The sequence below is a fragment of the Rhinichthys klamathensis genome, unplaced genomic scaffold (assembly GCF_029890125.1).
Source record: "Rhinichthys klamathensis goyatoka isolate OS25496 unplaced genomic scaffold, OSU_Roscu_1.1 h1tg000578l_1, whole genome shotgun sequence".
NCBI lineage: Eukaryota > Metazoa > Chordata > Actinopteri > Cypriniformes > Leuciscidae > Rhinichthys > Rhinichthys klamathensis.
This window is the reverse complement of record NW_026607042.1, coordinates 1195669-1210542: the sequence shown is the minus strand read 5'-3', so window position 1 is coordinate 1210542 and position 14874 is coordinate 1195669. Positions and strand designations below refer to the sequence as shown.

Below are 14874 nucleotides of genomic sequence, written 5' to 3'. Positions count from 1 at the left end.
GGTATAATAGCAACAGCGCCAGAGATCCGCCCACAAAGTTACTTGCGTTTCGCGTTTGATACTTGCATTTCAGATCGTTAAAATTAGGCCCAATGTCTGAAACGTGCTGATTTCTGCTAAGACCCTCCTTTCAAAAAGCTCAGAGTGCTCTGATTGTCCAGCTGACTAAAGTGCATTTTGATTGCCTGATGAACACCTCAAGCATGTCAGAAATTTAAAGCCAGGCGTGCTCTGTGTAATTTTTGTTTGGTTTTGCGTAAATTTCTGAGTCATAAGACTAAAATCATTGAATTGTGCTAGCAGCATGCAAGTCTTTTCGATGTACATCCTAAAATAAACCTAAAATAGGTTTTAAACTAGCCATGAAATCTTTAGGTAGGTATGAATGAGTGTCCTTAGTTATATTAAATAAATATATTTGTGGGAGACTATAAGCTTTTATAACTTTGGAGATCACATACATGCACAAACAACTATAGTACGCACTAAAGTAAAAGAAAAACATAAAAAGCATCATATGACCCTCTTTACCATTGAGAGCTTCATCATAGGAACATGGTATTAGACTCAGCATGTTTCTATAAAGTATAATTATAATATTATTGTAAAAGGGTTCCAGCTAGCCTCCCAAAGCCAGACTACATTTATCTTGCTCATGAATTTTGGTAAGTATGTAATTGGCAGTGTTTTGAGTGGTGTTAATGCTTCCATATTAATTTAAGTAAAACTCATGCCCAATCAAAGCTAGCTATGGGTGTATTATTGTAGCAATTATTTGTAAATGTGTGTAGTTATGAATCTGTAAATCAATCCATGTGCCCATATTAAGATATGTAAATGTGTAAAAGATCTGAGGTGATTTGTGTGATGATGTTTTATGGTATATTTATATACCATAAAACTGTTTGTTTGTTGGATTGTTAATTGTATGTTTTTCTTTCCTGCCCAGGGACTACAGATGAAATTTAGATTGTAGCTAATTCTGGTATGGCTGAATGCCATACACTGTCCCTGTTAAATAAATAAATAAATAAATAAATCTTAGATTTGTGAACATTTGCAGATTCCTTTAAACATTATAGAGAATCTGTGTGTAATCGATTTTAAAATATAAAATTGTAGCATTCAAAATAGCATTCAAATTTGCTATTATTTTGATATCTGCAAATGTAAAGCCCTGAGTATCCTTCACTTTTCCACGTTCCGATCTGCGGTTCTCACCAGTTCTCTTCTCACCACAGGTTTAAAAAACGCTAAAAAAAGTGGAAGTGGTGCGAAGCGGAGGGGGAAGAGGGGAGACAGACAAACATCTTAGGTTTTAGACAGTTTTATTTCACTCCCACTGTTGCAACTCTGATAACCTAAGGCTTATTCTACAGCGTTTATGTAAGCCTTTTGACGGGTTGTGTCAAGGAGCTGTAAAAACGGCCACTCACTAAAGTGAATGAATAGCATTTGTGCCGAACTCTTATTACAAAGCAAAAACATTCTCTTTCGATCCATGAACATTTCTCTTAGTTAAAGCTGCAGCTGCAATTTTAAATTCCAGTGGTACTGGTGGATTTCCGCGGGAGATTCGAGCATGTCTTTGCGTCATTACGTCACATCTGTACACATAAAGAAGGAGCTATCTGAAATAGTGTAATCAAATTCCCCAAAACTTCTGCCTCGCCTTCTGTTCGCTTCAGTCTTGTTATAATCAGATTCAGCGCGTTCATCTTCAATCCGCAGCGGCAGAGTGCAGAGTGTGTGTGTGTGTTCATCTTAGCCTCATTGGTCTGTCACTGCTTGTCAATGTCAGAATATTTGAGATGGCCAATCAAATATGTGCACAGAAGCTGCTGCGTGAACTTTAGCAGATCTGACGCTTCAGTTTATGACGCTTTCAGTTTTATTAAGTGCGAGATAAGATGCAAGTAGCTAAACTAAACATTTCATATTTGACAGTTTTTTTAGGTCATAAATGTTAAACGAATGACAAAAATAATCAGGCAAACTAATATACTCAGGGCTCGAATTTCGGCGCGGGTATTGCGCATAATTCTAATCATTCCCGCAGGTCTCCCATTTATAATGCGGGAAATTCCCGCAATCGTAATCCACACAGATTATAAAATCAAATCATTCTTTTAACAATCTGCCAGGCGCAATTTTACAAACAGCGTGAGTGTTCAGTGGTGCCGCGTCTTCTATCTCTTCTCTCAAAATTTGTTGAGCAAGGCAAGCATCAAGCGCTGCGGCGATAATACACACTCGCGTTTAGGAGTCGGAACATGACGGAATATTCACTTGCACAATCGGGCCAGCAGTGCATCGTGACTGAAGTTTACCATTTGCACGTCTTTTTAAGTCTTACCAGTTTAAACATTAAAGCGATTTTAAACTAATCAGTGCCCGCACACTCTCTTCTATTCGCACATTCATAGAAAATCCACCTCAAGAACAGCTGGCCAGTAACAAAAGTTATTTTTCGCGGATTATATTTCTTTAACACGCAAAATTGTGTCAATTTCGGTCTTCGTGAGTATACTCTAAACTGTAGAGTATCTGGTCAGGCTCACATGACATAAACCATTCTAAGTTTGGGGAAAAGCTTTTAACCTTCGACTCGCCTTTAGTAACTCACCAGCGAGTTCACAGAAACTCTGTCCCTAATGGCGTTGCTTGACACACACACACACACACACACACACAGCCAGGGGTCCGGCTTCAAAAAGATCGCTATCTCCTCAGAGCGAAGCCAAATGGACACGAGCACATTCCAACACACACACACACACACGAACCTTTCTCCAATATCCTCACCGAAAGACATTTAACCAGATGTATACGATGTGTTTTTATGTGTGTCTGTTTGTTCATGTCACATTGGAATAACTATGATTTTATCGTAGCATAAAGTGAATTATAAATACCTTCATTATGCATTTTAAATATAACTGTATATTCCTTTAACTTTTACATAGCGTTCTTACTACCTGTAGAACACTCGTGGCGTGAACAACGCGAATATGCATACAAATATAAAGTAAAGTGTATTTTTGATCAGTTTTACTGTCATTCAAGATCGAAGTGTCTTTAGACTGTAAACCCTCCCCACACACACACAGAGATAAGGAGCTTGCGCTCTCAGACAAAGAGTAATAAAAACTAAATTCCCGCCTGTGATTTCCAACTCTCCGATTGGCCAAAGCCGACAGGAAGAGGCTGGATTTCTCCAAGGTGATAAATGTCGGCGCGCTCACTCTCTCTCTCTCTCTTCCTGGACTCTCTCTTCCTCCAACATGTGACGTGCGCTTGACTCTTGCGCTCTCTTACCTCACCTCCGTCGATTCACCATGTAACTCTCTTGCTCCGTGATTCCCGCAGGAATCATTTCTGTTCATTGTTTTGTTTTGTTGAGTTTTGTTTTCTGTATTCGACTCTGTTTACTTCCACGAAGGGAAATGAACTTAGTCTGAATTATTCCTTTGGTAACTTTACGTCAAAGACCTTTTAAAGGGTTAGTTCACCCAAAAATGAAAATTCTGTCAGTAATTACTCACCCTCATGTTGTTCCAACCCCGTAAGACCTTCGTTCATCTTCGGAACATGAATTAAGATATTTTTTATGAAATCTGAGAGCTGGATCACTCCTCCATACTAGTCCATAGGCTTCTTCAGGGATTGAACTTGCCGGCCTCGAAAAGTTATTAAAGACATCGTTAAAGTAGTCCAAGTGACTACAGTGGCTCAATCTTAAGTTTATCAAGTGACGAGAATACTTTTTGTGCGCAAAAAAAACTAAAATAACGACTTTATTTCAACTATTAATTTACTTCTCTGTGGGTCCAAAATCAGTTCACTAGTGTAATAGCGTAAGCTTCTGTTGTTGTACGTCACACGCATCACGCACATGACCAGCGTCGGCCAATAGTGAGTCTACGTGTGACGTAGCTCTACGGAATCACACTACGTAAACTGACTAGAGGCCCAAAGAGAAGGAAATGAATAGTTGAAATAAAGTCGTTATTTTTGTTTGTTTTTGCGCACAGAAAGTATTCTCGTCGCTTGATAAACTTAAGATTGAGCCACTGTAGTCACTTGGACTATTTTAACGATGTCTTTAATAACTTTTCGAGGCCGGCAAGTTCAATCCCTGAAGAAGCCTATGGACTAGTATGGAGGAGTGATCCAGCTCTCAGATTTCATCAAAAATATCTTAATTCTAGGGATGGCTGCCGCGAAACAGTCGTTCCGAAGCTTTGCGAGATCCCGAAGCGCAGATGTTTCGAAACACTGATTCGAAGCGTGATTCAAAACACCCATGTCACGTGACTATGGCCAAACGAAGCCTCGAAGTGTTTCACTAAGTGTTTCATCAGGTGTGATCCGCCGAATCAGCGTTTGATTGACACGGTCGGAAACAGACCACACAATCTCACATCTGTATAAAAGTTAAATCAACGCATATTGACCTCGTGGGTTTTTGTGAGAGGAGTTTGATTTTGAGATAGCGGATTTTTGGTGATATAGTGCGATTTGTTTAGTTATATTTAGGCTTACATTTAAATTTAAACAACACATTGACTGATAGGCTAGAGACACAGAGTATACATAGTGACACATTAATAGATAGGCTACATAGATATAAATATATATAGACAGCTAGATTAATAGATAGATAGATACATATATAGATAGATTAAAGATAGGCTACATATATAAATACATAGATAGATTATAGATACATTTATAGATACATATCTAAATACATAGATAGATTATAGATACATAGATTATAGATACATATCTAAATACATAGATTATAGATACATATTATATATACATATCTAAATACATAGATAGATTGTAGATACATATATCTAATTACATAGATAGATTAGAGATACATATCTAGATAGATTTGGATAGATAGATAAAATGGAGGCTCCCCAGAAGAGATGCCGTACATCTGTGGTGTGGGAGCATTTCCATTTAGAAACCCCAAATAAAGTGAGATGTGTGTATTGTGATCGGCAGCTCGCCTACTGCAACAATACATCTTCCAGTAGAAACACAGGACAGTTTATGGGAACTTTTTGATACTCGTATCCATCAAACCCAGATGATACACAATGCTACAGCTGATGCCACAGTGGAAGTGAAAAAATACATCAACGATGCGTATTTGCCCAGAACTCATGATCCACTAACTTACAGAAAAAGAGAGAGCAGTAATCTTTCCTCATTTGTATGTATTAGCTAAAAAATATCTTTGCATGCCAGCAACAAGTGTCCCTTGTGAGAGGATTTTTTCAAAGGCTGGAGAAATTATCTGTAAAAAAAGAAGTAGGCTAAGTCCTAGCAGAGAAATTAATATTTTTGAATAAAAATATGTAAAAAAGTGAGACATTGTGGCTTGATTTATTTGATTAATATTCATTTTGCAGGACCAACATAACATTATGCACGGTGAGGAGCCTATAGGTTGCAAGATTCACATATTAGAAAAGTACAATAATAAAAAAAAAACAAATTTTCATGGCTCGTCAAGGTTGTTTCAGATCAACACCTGCAAGTGACCACTAGGTGTCACCGTGGAGACGGGTGTCGGATTGATTCGAAGCCTCGAAACAATATGGACCATTTGGTTCAACTGTTTCATTGCTTCACGAAGCCTCGATCTGCCCATCACTACTTAATTCGTGTTCCGAAGATGAACGAAGGTCTTTACGGGGTTGGAACAACATGAGGGTGAGTAAATACTGACAGAATTTTCATTTTTGGGTGAACTAACCCTTTAAGCCTTTGAAATTGCGCGCTCTCCGGACACACCCGCACGCCACGTGCGCGCTCCAACGCCACATGTGCGCGCTCCTCGGACCAGCTGCAACCACTTGACGCTCCAACGGAACACAAAGATCAGCCGCTCACACACGCTCATGAGAACCAAATGCAAGTATCCGTTTATTGAGCTTTCAGAGCAGTAAGATTGTGTTTTTTGTGTTGTCTCTCAGAGGTTTTAAATGCCCAGGTGAATTTTGCCAAACTCTGTTGATCCTTCGGGATCTTCCCAACTCTCTCTCTCATTCACTCTCTCCCTGTTTCTTTCACTCTCAGATCCTTTTAGTGTTTGTTCATTGTCGTTGTGTTATTGTCTGTATATACATTTTATTCCTGTAACGTTAGTAACCGTATACGTAGTGTACTAAATTATTAAATTCATTATATTCATTCATTGATTCTGTTGTGTTTTGCTCACATACAAGTCACTTAAATGCTTCGATCAGCTACGCTTTAAATTTGCAGAATACTTTACATAGTATTTTTATAGAATAAAGAAGTTGTTTTTCATGGCCAGAGAAATAGCCTTTCTTCTATAAGATGGATAGCCTTTCATGGGGTTTAATTAAAGTATGGTACGGTGAGTTTGCTGGACAAACAGATTCTTCATACTAGATTGATTGCCGTTAAAGGTTATCCTGAGAATATATCTATTCTCGACAATTTGTATATGAATAAATAATTATAATTCGTTATGATTTTGATTATTGATATAAAATTGATCTATCTTGCCGATCGGTATGAATAATTGATTATAAATCCATTGTATTCAGTCGTTCATAACATATTGGCAACGTAACCCCCCTCGTTGGGCGATTTAACGATAAGTATCTGGTTCAAACCCGTATGAATAATTATTAATTATGAATTATGAATTATTGAATACATCTTCCCCAAAACTGAAACCGGATACCTTACAAAACAGTCAGCTTTGTCTTTAATAAGCATAAAACGCATTCCAGTATAATGAACACAGGATCCGTGCACTAGCTCTTAAAGTGACGGCAGCCATATGTGTCTGTCATTAATTTTGTTGTCAAAACAACAAAAGATAGCTTTAAGTTAAAGGAATCAGGATTAATAGCCTATGTATTTAATTTAACTAGACTAAAATACTACCCAGTGTTATTTTCCATTTGATTAGGCCTACTTTATTCAGTTTCTGTATAGGCCTAGTGTTAGACCCATTGAAAAAATGTATCTTTATTTGTCTTTATTTGTATCTTTATTCTATTGTATTTATTTGTGCTACAATTTAATTAAACAATTTAAATCAAGCTTCCTTGTGTTGTGTAAACTCTTAACAACAATATTACCCCATTGTAAAAATGCAATGAGCGCAAACATTTAGACAAGATAAATGTAATAATTTTGTTTGGAAAAAATGAAATGCACATATCAGAGTTAGAACCAGATGCATATTTGTATTGATGATTCTAATTTGATTGTTATATCCAATTGTTGATATTTGTGTTTTTAAAAAGTTTTTGATTGATGTATAGTTTTGACTCCTAACCAATTTTCTACATTAAAAAATTGTCTTTTTATTTGGGCTAGTAAAATTCATTTCGGGCTACCAAAATCTGAAGAGTGCCTGCCCGAAGGGGTACCAGCGATTTTGACATTTTGCGAGCCCTGAGTTCTGATGACATTTTCCGGTGAAAATTCTTATGTTGGTCATACTTCCAAATAGAAATATAGCTGCAAGCAGCAACATGGGGCCAAGCCCTTCAAGTATTACAGCAAGTAGAGCAAGTACAGCAAGTACTGCAAGTACTGCAAGTACAGCACAGCAAGGACTGCAAGTAGAGCAAGTACAGCAAGTACTGCACAGCAAATACTGCAAGTAGAGCAAGTACAGCAAGTACTGCAAGCACAGCAAGTACTGCAAGTACAGCAAGTACAGCACAGCAAATACTGCAAGTACTGCAAGTACAGCAAGTACTGCAAGTACAGCACAGCAAGTACTGCAAGTACAGCACAGCAAGTACTGCAAGTACAGCAAGTACTGCAAACACAGCAAGTACAGCAAGCACAGCAAGCACTGCAAGTACAGCAAGTACAGCAAGCACAGCATCACATCAATTACTGCAGAACAGCAAGAACTGTAAGCCTAGCAGCGCAGCAAGCATTTAAGCACCAACAGCAGTGCAGAGCCGGAAGAACAAAAAAAGCAGAAATTGAATGTACATGAAGAACAGATAGGTTCAGAAGTACAGATAGGATGAAATCAAAATGAACAGAAGGTCTGATGAGAACGAACACAGAATGAAGTAATAAAAAAACACGCTTATTTCTAATCCAAGAGTAAGAAAGATTAGTACAGCTCTTATATGAATAATAAAGGAATTTAAATGACAACTTTATACATAATTTTAAAGTTGACCCACACAGGACTCAAACCCACTATCTTCGGGTTAGGTGCCTGTCACTCATCACGTTGCGCCACTTGGCAGACTTTATCTACACAGCTGCCGAAATTCAATAGTTTCAAGAGAGAATCAGGTCAAAATGAAGAATTTTGAAGAAAATGCAGAGCATATTGTATTTTAAAAGTTTGATTAGATCCAGTGTTGTTTTTGGCAGCCCTTTTAGTTTTAGTCTTAGTCTTTGGACGAAAATGCTTTTTAGTTTTAGTCACATTTTAGTCACTTAAAAACGTAATAGTTTTAGTCGCCGAAAACACAAAAAGGTTTTAATCAAGTTTTAGTCAATTTTTGTAAAAAAAAAAATATATATATATCGAGGCTGCGTTCGGAATCGCATACTCAATGAGTAGGTACTTAATTTCAATGAGTACTTACTTAACGAGCGCTAAAAGAGTAGGTAATTAATGGCCAAATCTCGTTAAGTATGAATGCGATCCGGACATCATTCGCCATGTTGACGTTACATGTGACCTATGACGTTTTCACAAGCGCAACAATTTAAAAGTCATGAGTGACAGGTGCACTAACAGCTGATTGCATCAGTAACTCGACAACTTTACTAGAACGGTTTAGTTCAGCGTTTGAAATGGTTGGCATGTCTGCAATTGTTAGATTAAGGTGTGCACAAAGGAGATGTCGGGCAGCTGCTCGACGATCTCGCCTTTGGAGAAGACTGTTTGAGTAGTATTCTCAAACAAAGCAAGTATTACTAGCCCATCCCAACACTTATGCACAATAATTATGACAAATGCTGTGACCAACAGTTAATTATATAACATTATTATAATATATATACATTATTAATTATGTAGTTTTGTAAAACAAGCAAACTTTTGTATTATCATATGACATAGCATGAAAACACGCTAGACAAATGCAGATGATGTAAATACATTTTTATTCATGAAATTCATATTTTATTTACTGACAACAATATGAAACATGAATAAAAATAAGTGAATGAATAAAAGAAATCATCACAATAAATAAATACATATACAAGTCAATACCACATGAAACATCGCTTTATTCAAGCTTTTTGTTCTAACAAACTATGATGTATTTATTGCAGGCAGTGAACCCCACATCATACTGCCATCTCAATAGAGCTGTTCCCATTTTGCGGTTTTATCTTGATGAGGCAGCTGACCACCGTGCCCACCTTCGCCTGTCTATGCCGTCCATCAGGTCCCTGATTGCTGCAGTCAGACCTGGATCTGACCATGGATGGGAACGGGAGATTGAGGTCCTTGTGTTCCTGCACTGGCTGGCCCATGCAGCATCCTACAGGGTGGTGTCGCAGACCTTCGATATCCCAAAGACCTCTGTGCATGACATTGTGCACAGAGTGAGCAAGGCCATCATGGGAATTTTGAGGAGGGTGATCTGCTTTCCGACCGGAGATGACCTGGAGGCAGTGGGAGCAGGATTTGCGCAGCTGTCTGGGTCACCAGCTTTCAGCAGAGCAGTTGGTGCAATAGACGGCTGTCATATCCGTATCAAACCTCCAGCAAATAACTCCCACTGTTACTTCAACAGAAAAGTGTTTCACTCCATCCAACTCCAGGCCATCTCTGATCACCGGGGGAAATTCCTTGATGTCTTTGTGGGATATCCTGGGTCTGTGCACGATGCCAGGGTGCTGATGAACAGTCCAGTGTATGCTGGCAGCCTTTACCCACCTGCAGGCAAGTGCATCCTCGGGGATGGAGGCTATCCTTGCCTGAGTGCACCCATCTGCCTCATCACCCCTTACAGAGAGCCTGTACAGAACCCTGTGCAGGCTCGTTTCAACAGCAAGCACTCCCGTGCCCGCAACATCGTGGAGAGAGCTTTTGGGATGCTGAAGACACGCTGGCGCTGTATCTTCTTCAAGGCCTTGGAGGTGAGCCCTGCCTTCGTGCCTGAGATTGTTGCGTGCTGCGCTGTGCTTCACAATCTCGCTCTAGCCAATGGGGACATCGTTGAGCCAGAGGATGAGGAAGACCATGATGACGGCCCCCCTGATCCCCACAACCTTGCAGCAAGAGTGGGAGAACAAGTGCGGGACAATCTGGCTGCTGCAGTGTCTGCTCCAAACATCCCTGTGCCTGCTCTCCATGAGCACGACTACCTTTAAAACATTAAGAAAGATAAAAATGTTTTAAAATTCATGTTGTCAGCATTCAGTTTCTTGACAAATGTCATTTTATAGGTTTACAATTACATGCAAATATTTGTTAGAGCTTTAAAACCTTTTGTAGTGTAGAGGGATAAACCAATGAACTGGTTAGAAGAAGATTGCTGGTCAATCAGCAAGGCTCTTTACTCCAGGTTTGTCCAGGGTCATTTTCCCTGTAAATAAATGGAGTTAATCACTTTTGATAAAAAATATGTCAAATGCATAAATGTGATTGATATTTGTAAAGCATTTTTTGAACCAGTCATGGGCATAAACAGTCAAAGCTGCTTAGTTTGTCAAGGAATTACTATAATGCAAAATGCATACATGAATTTACTACAATTTATATTTGGTGGGTTAAAGGGTTAGTTCACCTCAACATATAAATACAGCAATTGTTTACGGTTTACTAATTACTTATTTAATGTTTTTTATTGTTTAAATACAAAAGGGAATTTTTGTCAAGTTTGTTCTGCTGGATTCATACAATATCAGTCAATGGAGCCCAACTTTCAGAAGCTTCATGGCATTATTTAATGACGCTTTTGAAGCTTCTGAAAGTCCATTGACTGATATTGTATTAAACCAAACAGTACAAACCTGACCAAAATCACCTTTTGAGTTCAGGAAAACAAAAAACAGAGGGATCAAACAACATCAAGGCGAGTAAATAATGACTATTGAATTATTACTATTATGATTTATTTGCTTGGGTTAAGTAACCCTTTAGTCACTATTTTACTGTGTGTAATTTGTGTAAACAGTCTCAAGTTCAGCTTTGGTCATGGAGGGCTATTATCCAGCAGAGTTTTTCCAACCCTAATTATACACCCCTGAATCAATTTAAACCAATTAATAACTGACTACTTGAAATTTACTGACAGGTGTGCTGGAACTTAACCCTCCATGACCTGCCTTTAAGATCCTTGCATGAACTCTGTAAACCTTTAAAAGTCATATAATACACTCCAGTAAAACCAGTGTTTTAAAGTTTTTTTTTCTTCTTACATTACACCATACATTCACTAATTATTAATCAACGTTTCATAAATATTTAATTTATGAATTTGATTACAATCTTAAATCACTAAATTTCTAGAAGTCTATAATGTGCTGTGAATGCCTAGAAATAGTTTGTTTTATATACATATTATTGTACAAAATTCTTAGGCCACCATTTGTAGTTGTTGCACAGTACTGTGTGTATATATATAAACTCTTAGAAGAAAAGGTTCTATATAGAACCTTAAAAGGTTCTAAAGTGCTACGTATTTGGAACCCCTAAAATGCAATCCATGAATGATCAAAAAATTCAAGATATGGGGGTTTAAAAATGTAATTAATCAATATCACACGAAGAGTGGCATTTCAGTTTTTATCCTTCAAAAATCAGCATGATTAAAATGGGATATTAAGTTACTACAACAGTTTAATAAACAATAATTTAATTACAACTGCAAAAAGTTGCAGAATAATGTAATATATGAATGAATAATAGCCTATAAAGAACCTTTGTGCCAAAAGGGTTCTTTCTTGTCATTATCATAATTTTTTGCATAAAAGGTCCTTTGCAGTTGAGTAAAGAACCCTATGCTACATATATAGAACCCTTTTTCCTAAGAATATAGATTCCCATTTTTATTCACAAATTTAATTCACATCAACCCAAATGTGCAAAAGATCAGAAGATGTTTTTTGTCAAATAATTTATTTTTTGGCGAGCATCTGAAGAACAGAAAGGAACCTTTCATCCCTTTCGTTGGTTTCTCTTTCTCTCCTTTCCTCTCTCTCGACTGCCTCCCGGTGCCATCTCTCTTCTCTTTCTCTTACTTCTCTTTCTTGTCTTTCCTCTCTCTCTCGTCTCTCCCGTTCTCTTCTGTCCTCCTTCTCCTCCATTTCTCTCCACAGCCTCTCCTCCCTCTCAGCTGCCTTCCGCTCTCTCTCCTCTTCTCGCTCCTCCATGTCCCGGATCAGCTCCTCCACATCTATAGCCCTTTTCCTGGCTCTTGCTGGCTCTGGCCTCACTGAGGATGAAGAGACCACAGCAGCATCCGGCCCACATGAGGCAACGAGGGCAGGAGGAGAGATGGAGGGTCTGCCCCCAATTGCCTCATCCATGGCAGTGTACCACTTCCAGGATGCTGCTGTGGGCTCTCCATCCTCAGTGCTCACCCCCGTCTGCGGACATTTCAGATCCTGCAAAAATGCACAAGCATGATACAAAAGCAGTCATTTTAACAGCACAATATTTAATCATTTCATTTATGTATTAGAAGTAACAAAATGATCTTACTTTGTATTTTTGTTTCAGGTTTTCCCTTTTTTTTTTAACAAACGCCGCCGTCACCCTGCCTTGCAGGCTCTGCTCCTCCACAAAAGATCTGCAGCAAGAGAGAAATCAAGAATGAAAAAGTTATATCTCTGTTTGAAAATACAATAATTGAAATGTACTGCAAATAAAGTATTCAATTGATTTTTAAATATTTCTGTATACTCACTCAAAGCCTTTGATGGCAGCATTACGCTTTCCGGTGAAGAGCGCTTCATGAGCCACTCTCCACCGGATAAGCAGCCGCGTGTGCTCATCCGTCCCTGTAACATCCAGACAAGACTCACGTTACCTCTGTGATTTATGAGCTCAATACTACATTTACATGTTGAGGTTGTTGCTAATAAATAGCTTTTTATCCATCATAAATGTTCAACAATTTTTCAACAGTACTAATGGATAAATGAAATAGATTACTTATGTTTAGTTACTTTATGTAAAATGCATTAAACTAATAAAAACAGTGTTAACAACAGTGAATTCTCCTAAACAATAGTACACACACGTCACTCAGATGTCTATTTCATATCAGTTACACGTAGTAATCTTGCCAGATTTTGAATAAATATTTAGTAATGGTATTTCAGATGTATACGGTTAAAAATCTATGCAAATACAGTTTAAAGACGTATGTGTCCTTATGGAGCTCCTCTATCCAATAAATGTGATTTACGGCAAAATCACAAATTTACCATATTATATAGCATCTTTGCACCTTCAACAGTTCAACAATTTACTGTACAGAAAGTTAGTTCAACACATGCGATTTGGTTTGTATTTGTAATACTCACATTTGAAAACACTCTCGTCCACCCTTTCCATCATGTTTGAGTATGAAATATCTACTTCTTCTTGTTCTTCTTTTATATCGTATCCTCTCGCGTGGCCTCCTGGGATAGATGAGTACAAGCTGAAAAGCACTCAAATGTCTGGGCGAAAGCAGGAGATCATCCGGGAACTTCTCGCCTACTCTTTTAGGAATACTGATGTTTCGAACGTACTGCTTCTTTCACGTACTGTTTTCGCCTACTATATAGTAGGAAAGTAGGCATATTCGAACGCACTATCGTCCAAATCTCGCGATAATTAGTACGTCAACCAGGTAATTCTCGCCTACTCTTTTATGAATACTGAGGATTCGAACGTACTTTTTCGCTCGCCTACTCTTTTCGCCTACTATATAGTAGGGAAGTATGCGATTCCGAACGCAGCCATAGACTCCTTCTGATGTTTCATCAGCAGGAGAGTGGTCCATATTTGACCTACTTAACATATTTCTGGCCAAAGTCTTATCAAAGGCTAACCTACTATTTATACTTATAGACTTCTTTTGATGTTACTTCAACCATATATTAGACCATATTTGATCTTATGAACACATTTCTGGACAAAGAGTCCTTAATCTTGAACTTTCTATGCATACTCATAGACTCCTTCTGATGTTTCATCAGCCAGACAGTGGTCAATATTAGACCCACTTAACATATTTTTGGCCAAAGACTCTTTGAACTTGATCTTTCTATAAATACTCATAGACTCCTTCTGATGTGTCATCAGCCAGAGAGTGGTTCATATTTGACCTACTTAACATATTTCTGGCCATTGTCTTATCAAAGGCTAACTTACTATTTATACTTATAGACTCCTTTTGATGTTACTTCAACCATATATTAGACCAAATTTGATCCTATGAACACATTTCTGGACAAAGAGTCCTTAATCTTGAACTTTCTATGCATACTCATAGACTCCTTCTGATGTTTCATCAGCCAGACAGTGGTCAGTATTAGACGCACTTAACATATTTTTGGCCAAAGAGTCTTTGAACTTGAACTTTCTATAAATACTCATAGACTCCCTCTGATGTTTCATCAGCCAGACAGTGGTCCATATTTGACTTCCTTAACATATTTCTGTCCAAAGAGTCTTTGAACTTGAACTTGAACTTTCTAAAAATACTCATAGGCTCCTTCTGATGTTACATCAGCCAGACAGTGGTCCATATTTGACCTACTTAACATATTTCTGGCCAAGGTCTTATCAAAGGCTAACTTACTATGCATACTCATAGAGTTCTTTTGATGTTACTTCAACCATAGATTAGACCATATTTGACCTACTTAACATAT

General features: G+C 38.0%; 1 protein-coding gene across 2 annotated transcripts; it reads right to left on the bottom strand.

Annotated features, from left to right (window-relative positions):
- Nucleotides 1-9134: 9134 nt before the first annotated feature.
- Nucleotides 9135-13961, bottom strand: LOC130075372 (ensconsin-like). Of its 2 annotated transcripts, XM_056239986.1 has the most exons (6): nucleotides 13537-13961; nucleotides 12915-13008; nucleotides 12710-12797; nucleotides 12247-12612; nucleotides 10490-10589; nucleotides 9135-10368 (listed from the first exon to the last, which is right to left on the bottom strand). In XM_056239986.1, the coding sequence occupies exons 1-5, from the start codon at nucleotides 13568-13570 to the stop codon at nucleotides 10581-10583; spliced, it is 591 nt and encodes a 196-aa protein (XP_056095961.1). In that variant the 5' UTR covers nucleotides 13571-13961; the 3' UTR covers nucleotides 9135-10368; nucleotides 10490-10580. The 2 variants fall into 2 exon arrangements, with proteins under 2 accessions (XP_056095961.1, XP_056095960.1); XM_056239985.1 differs by lacking the exons at nucleotides 9135-10368; nucleotides 10490-10589 and having other exon boundaries at nucleotides 11778-12612.
- Between the last annotated feature and the right edge of the window lie 913 nt (nucleotides 13962-14874).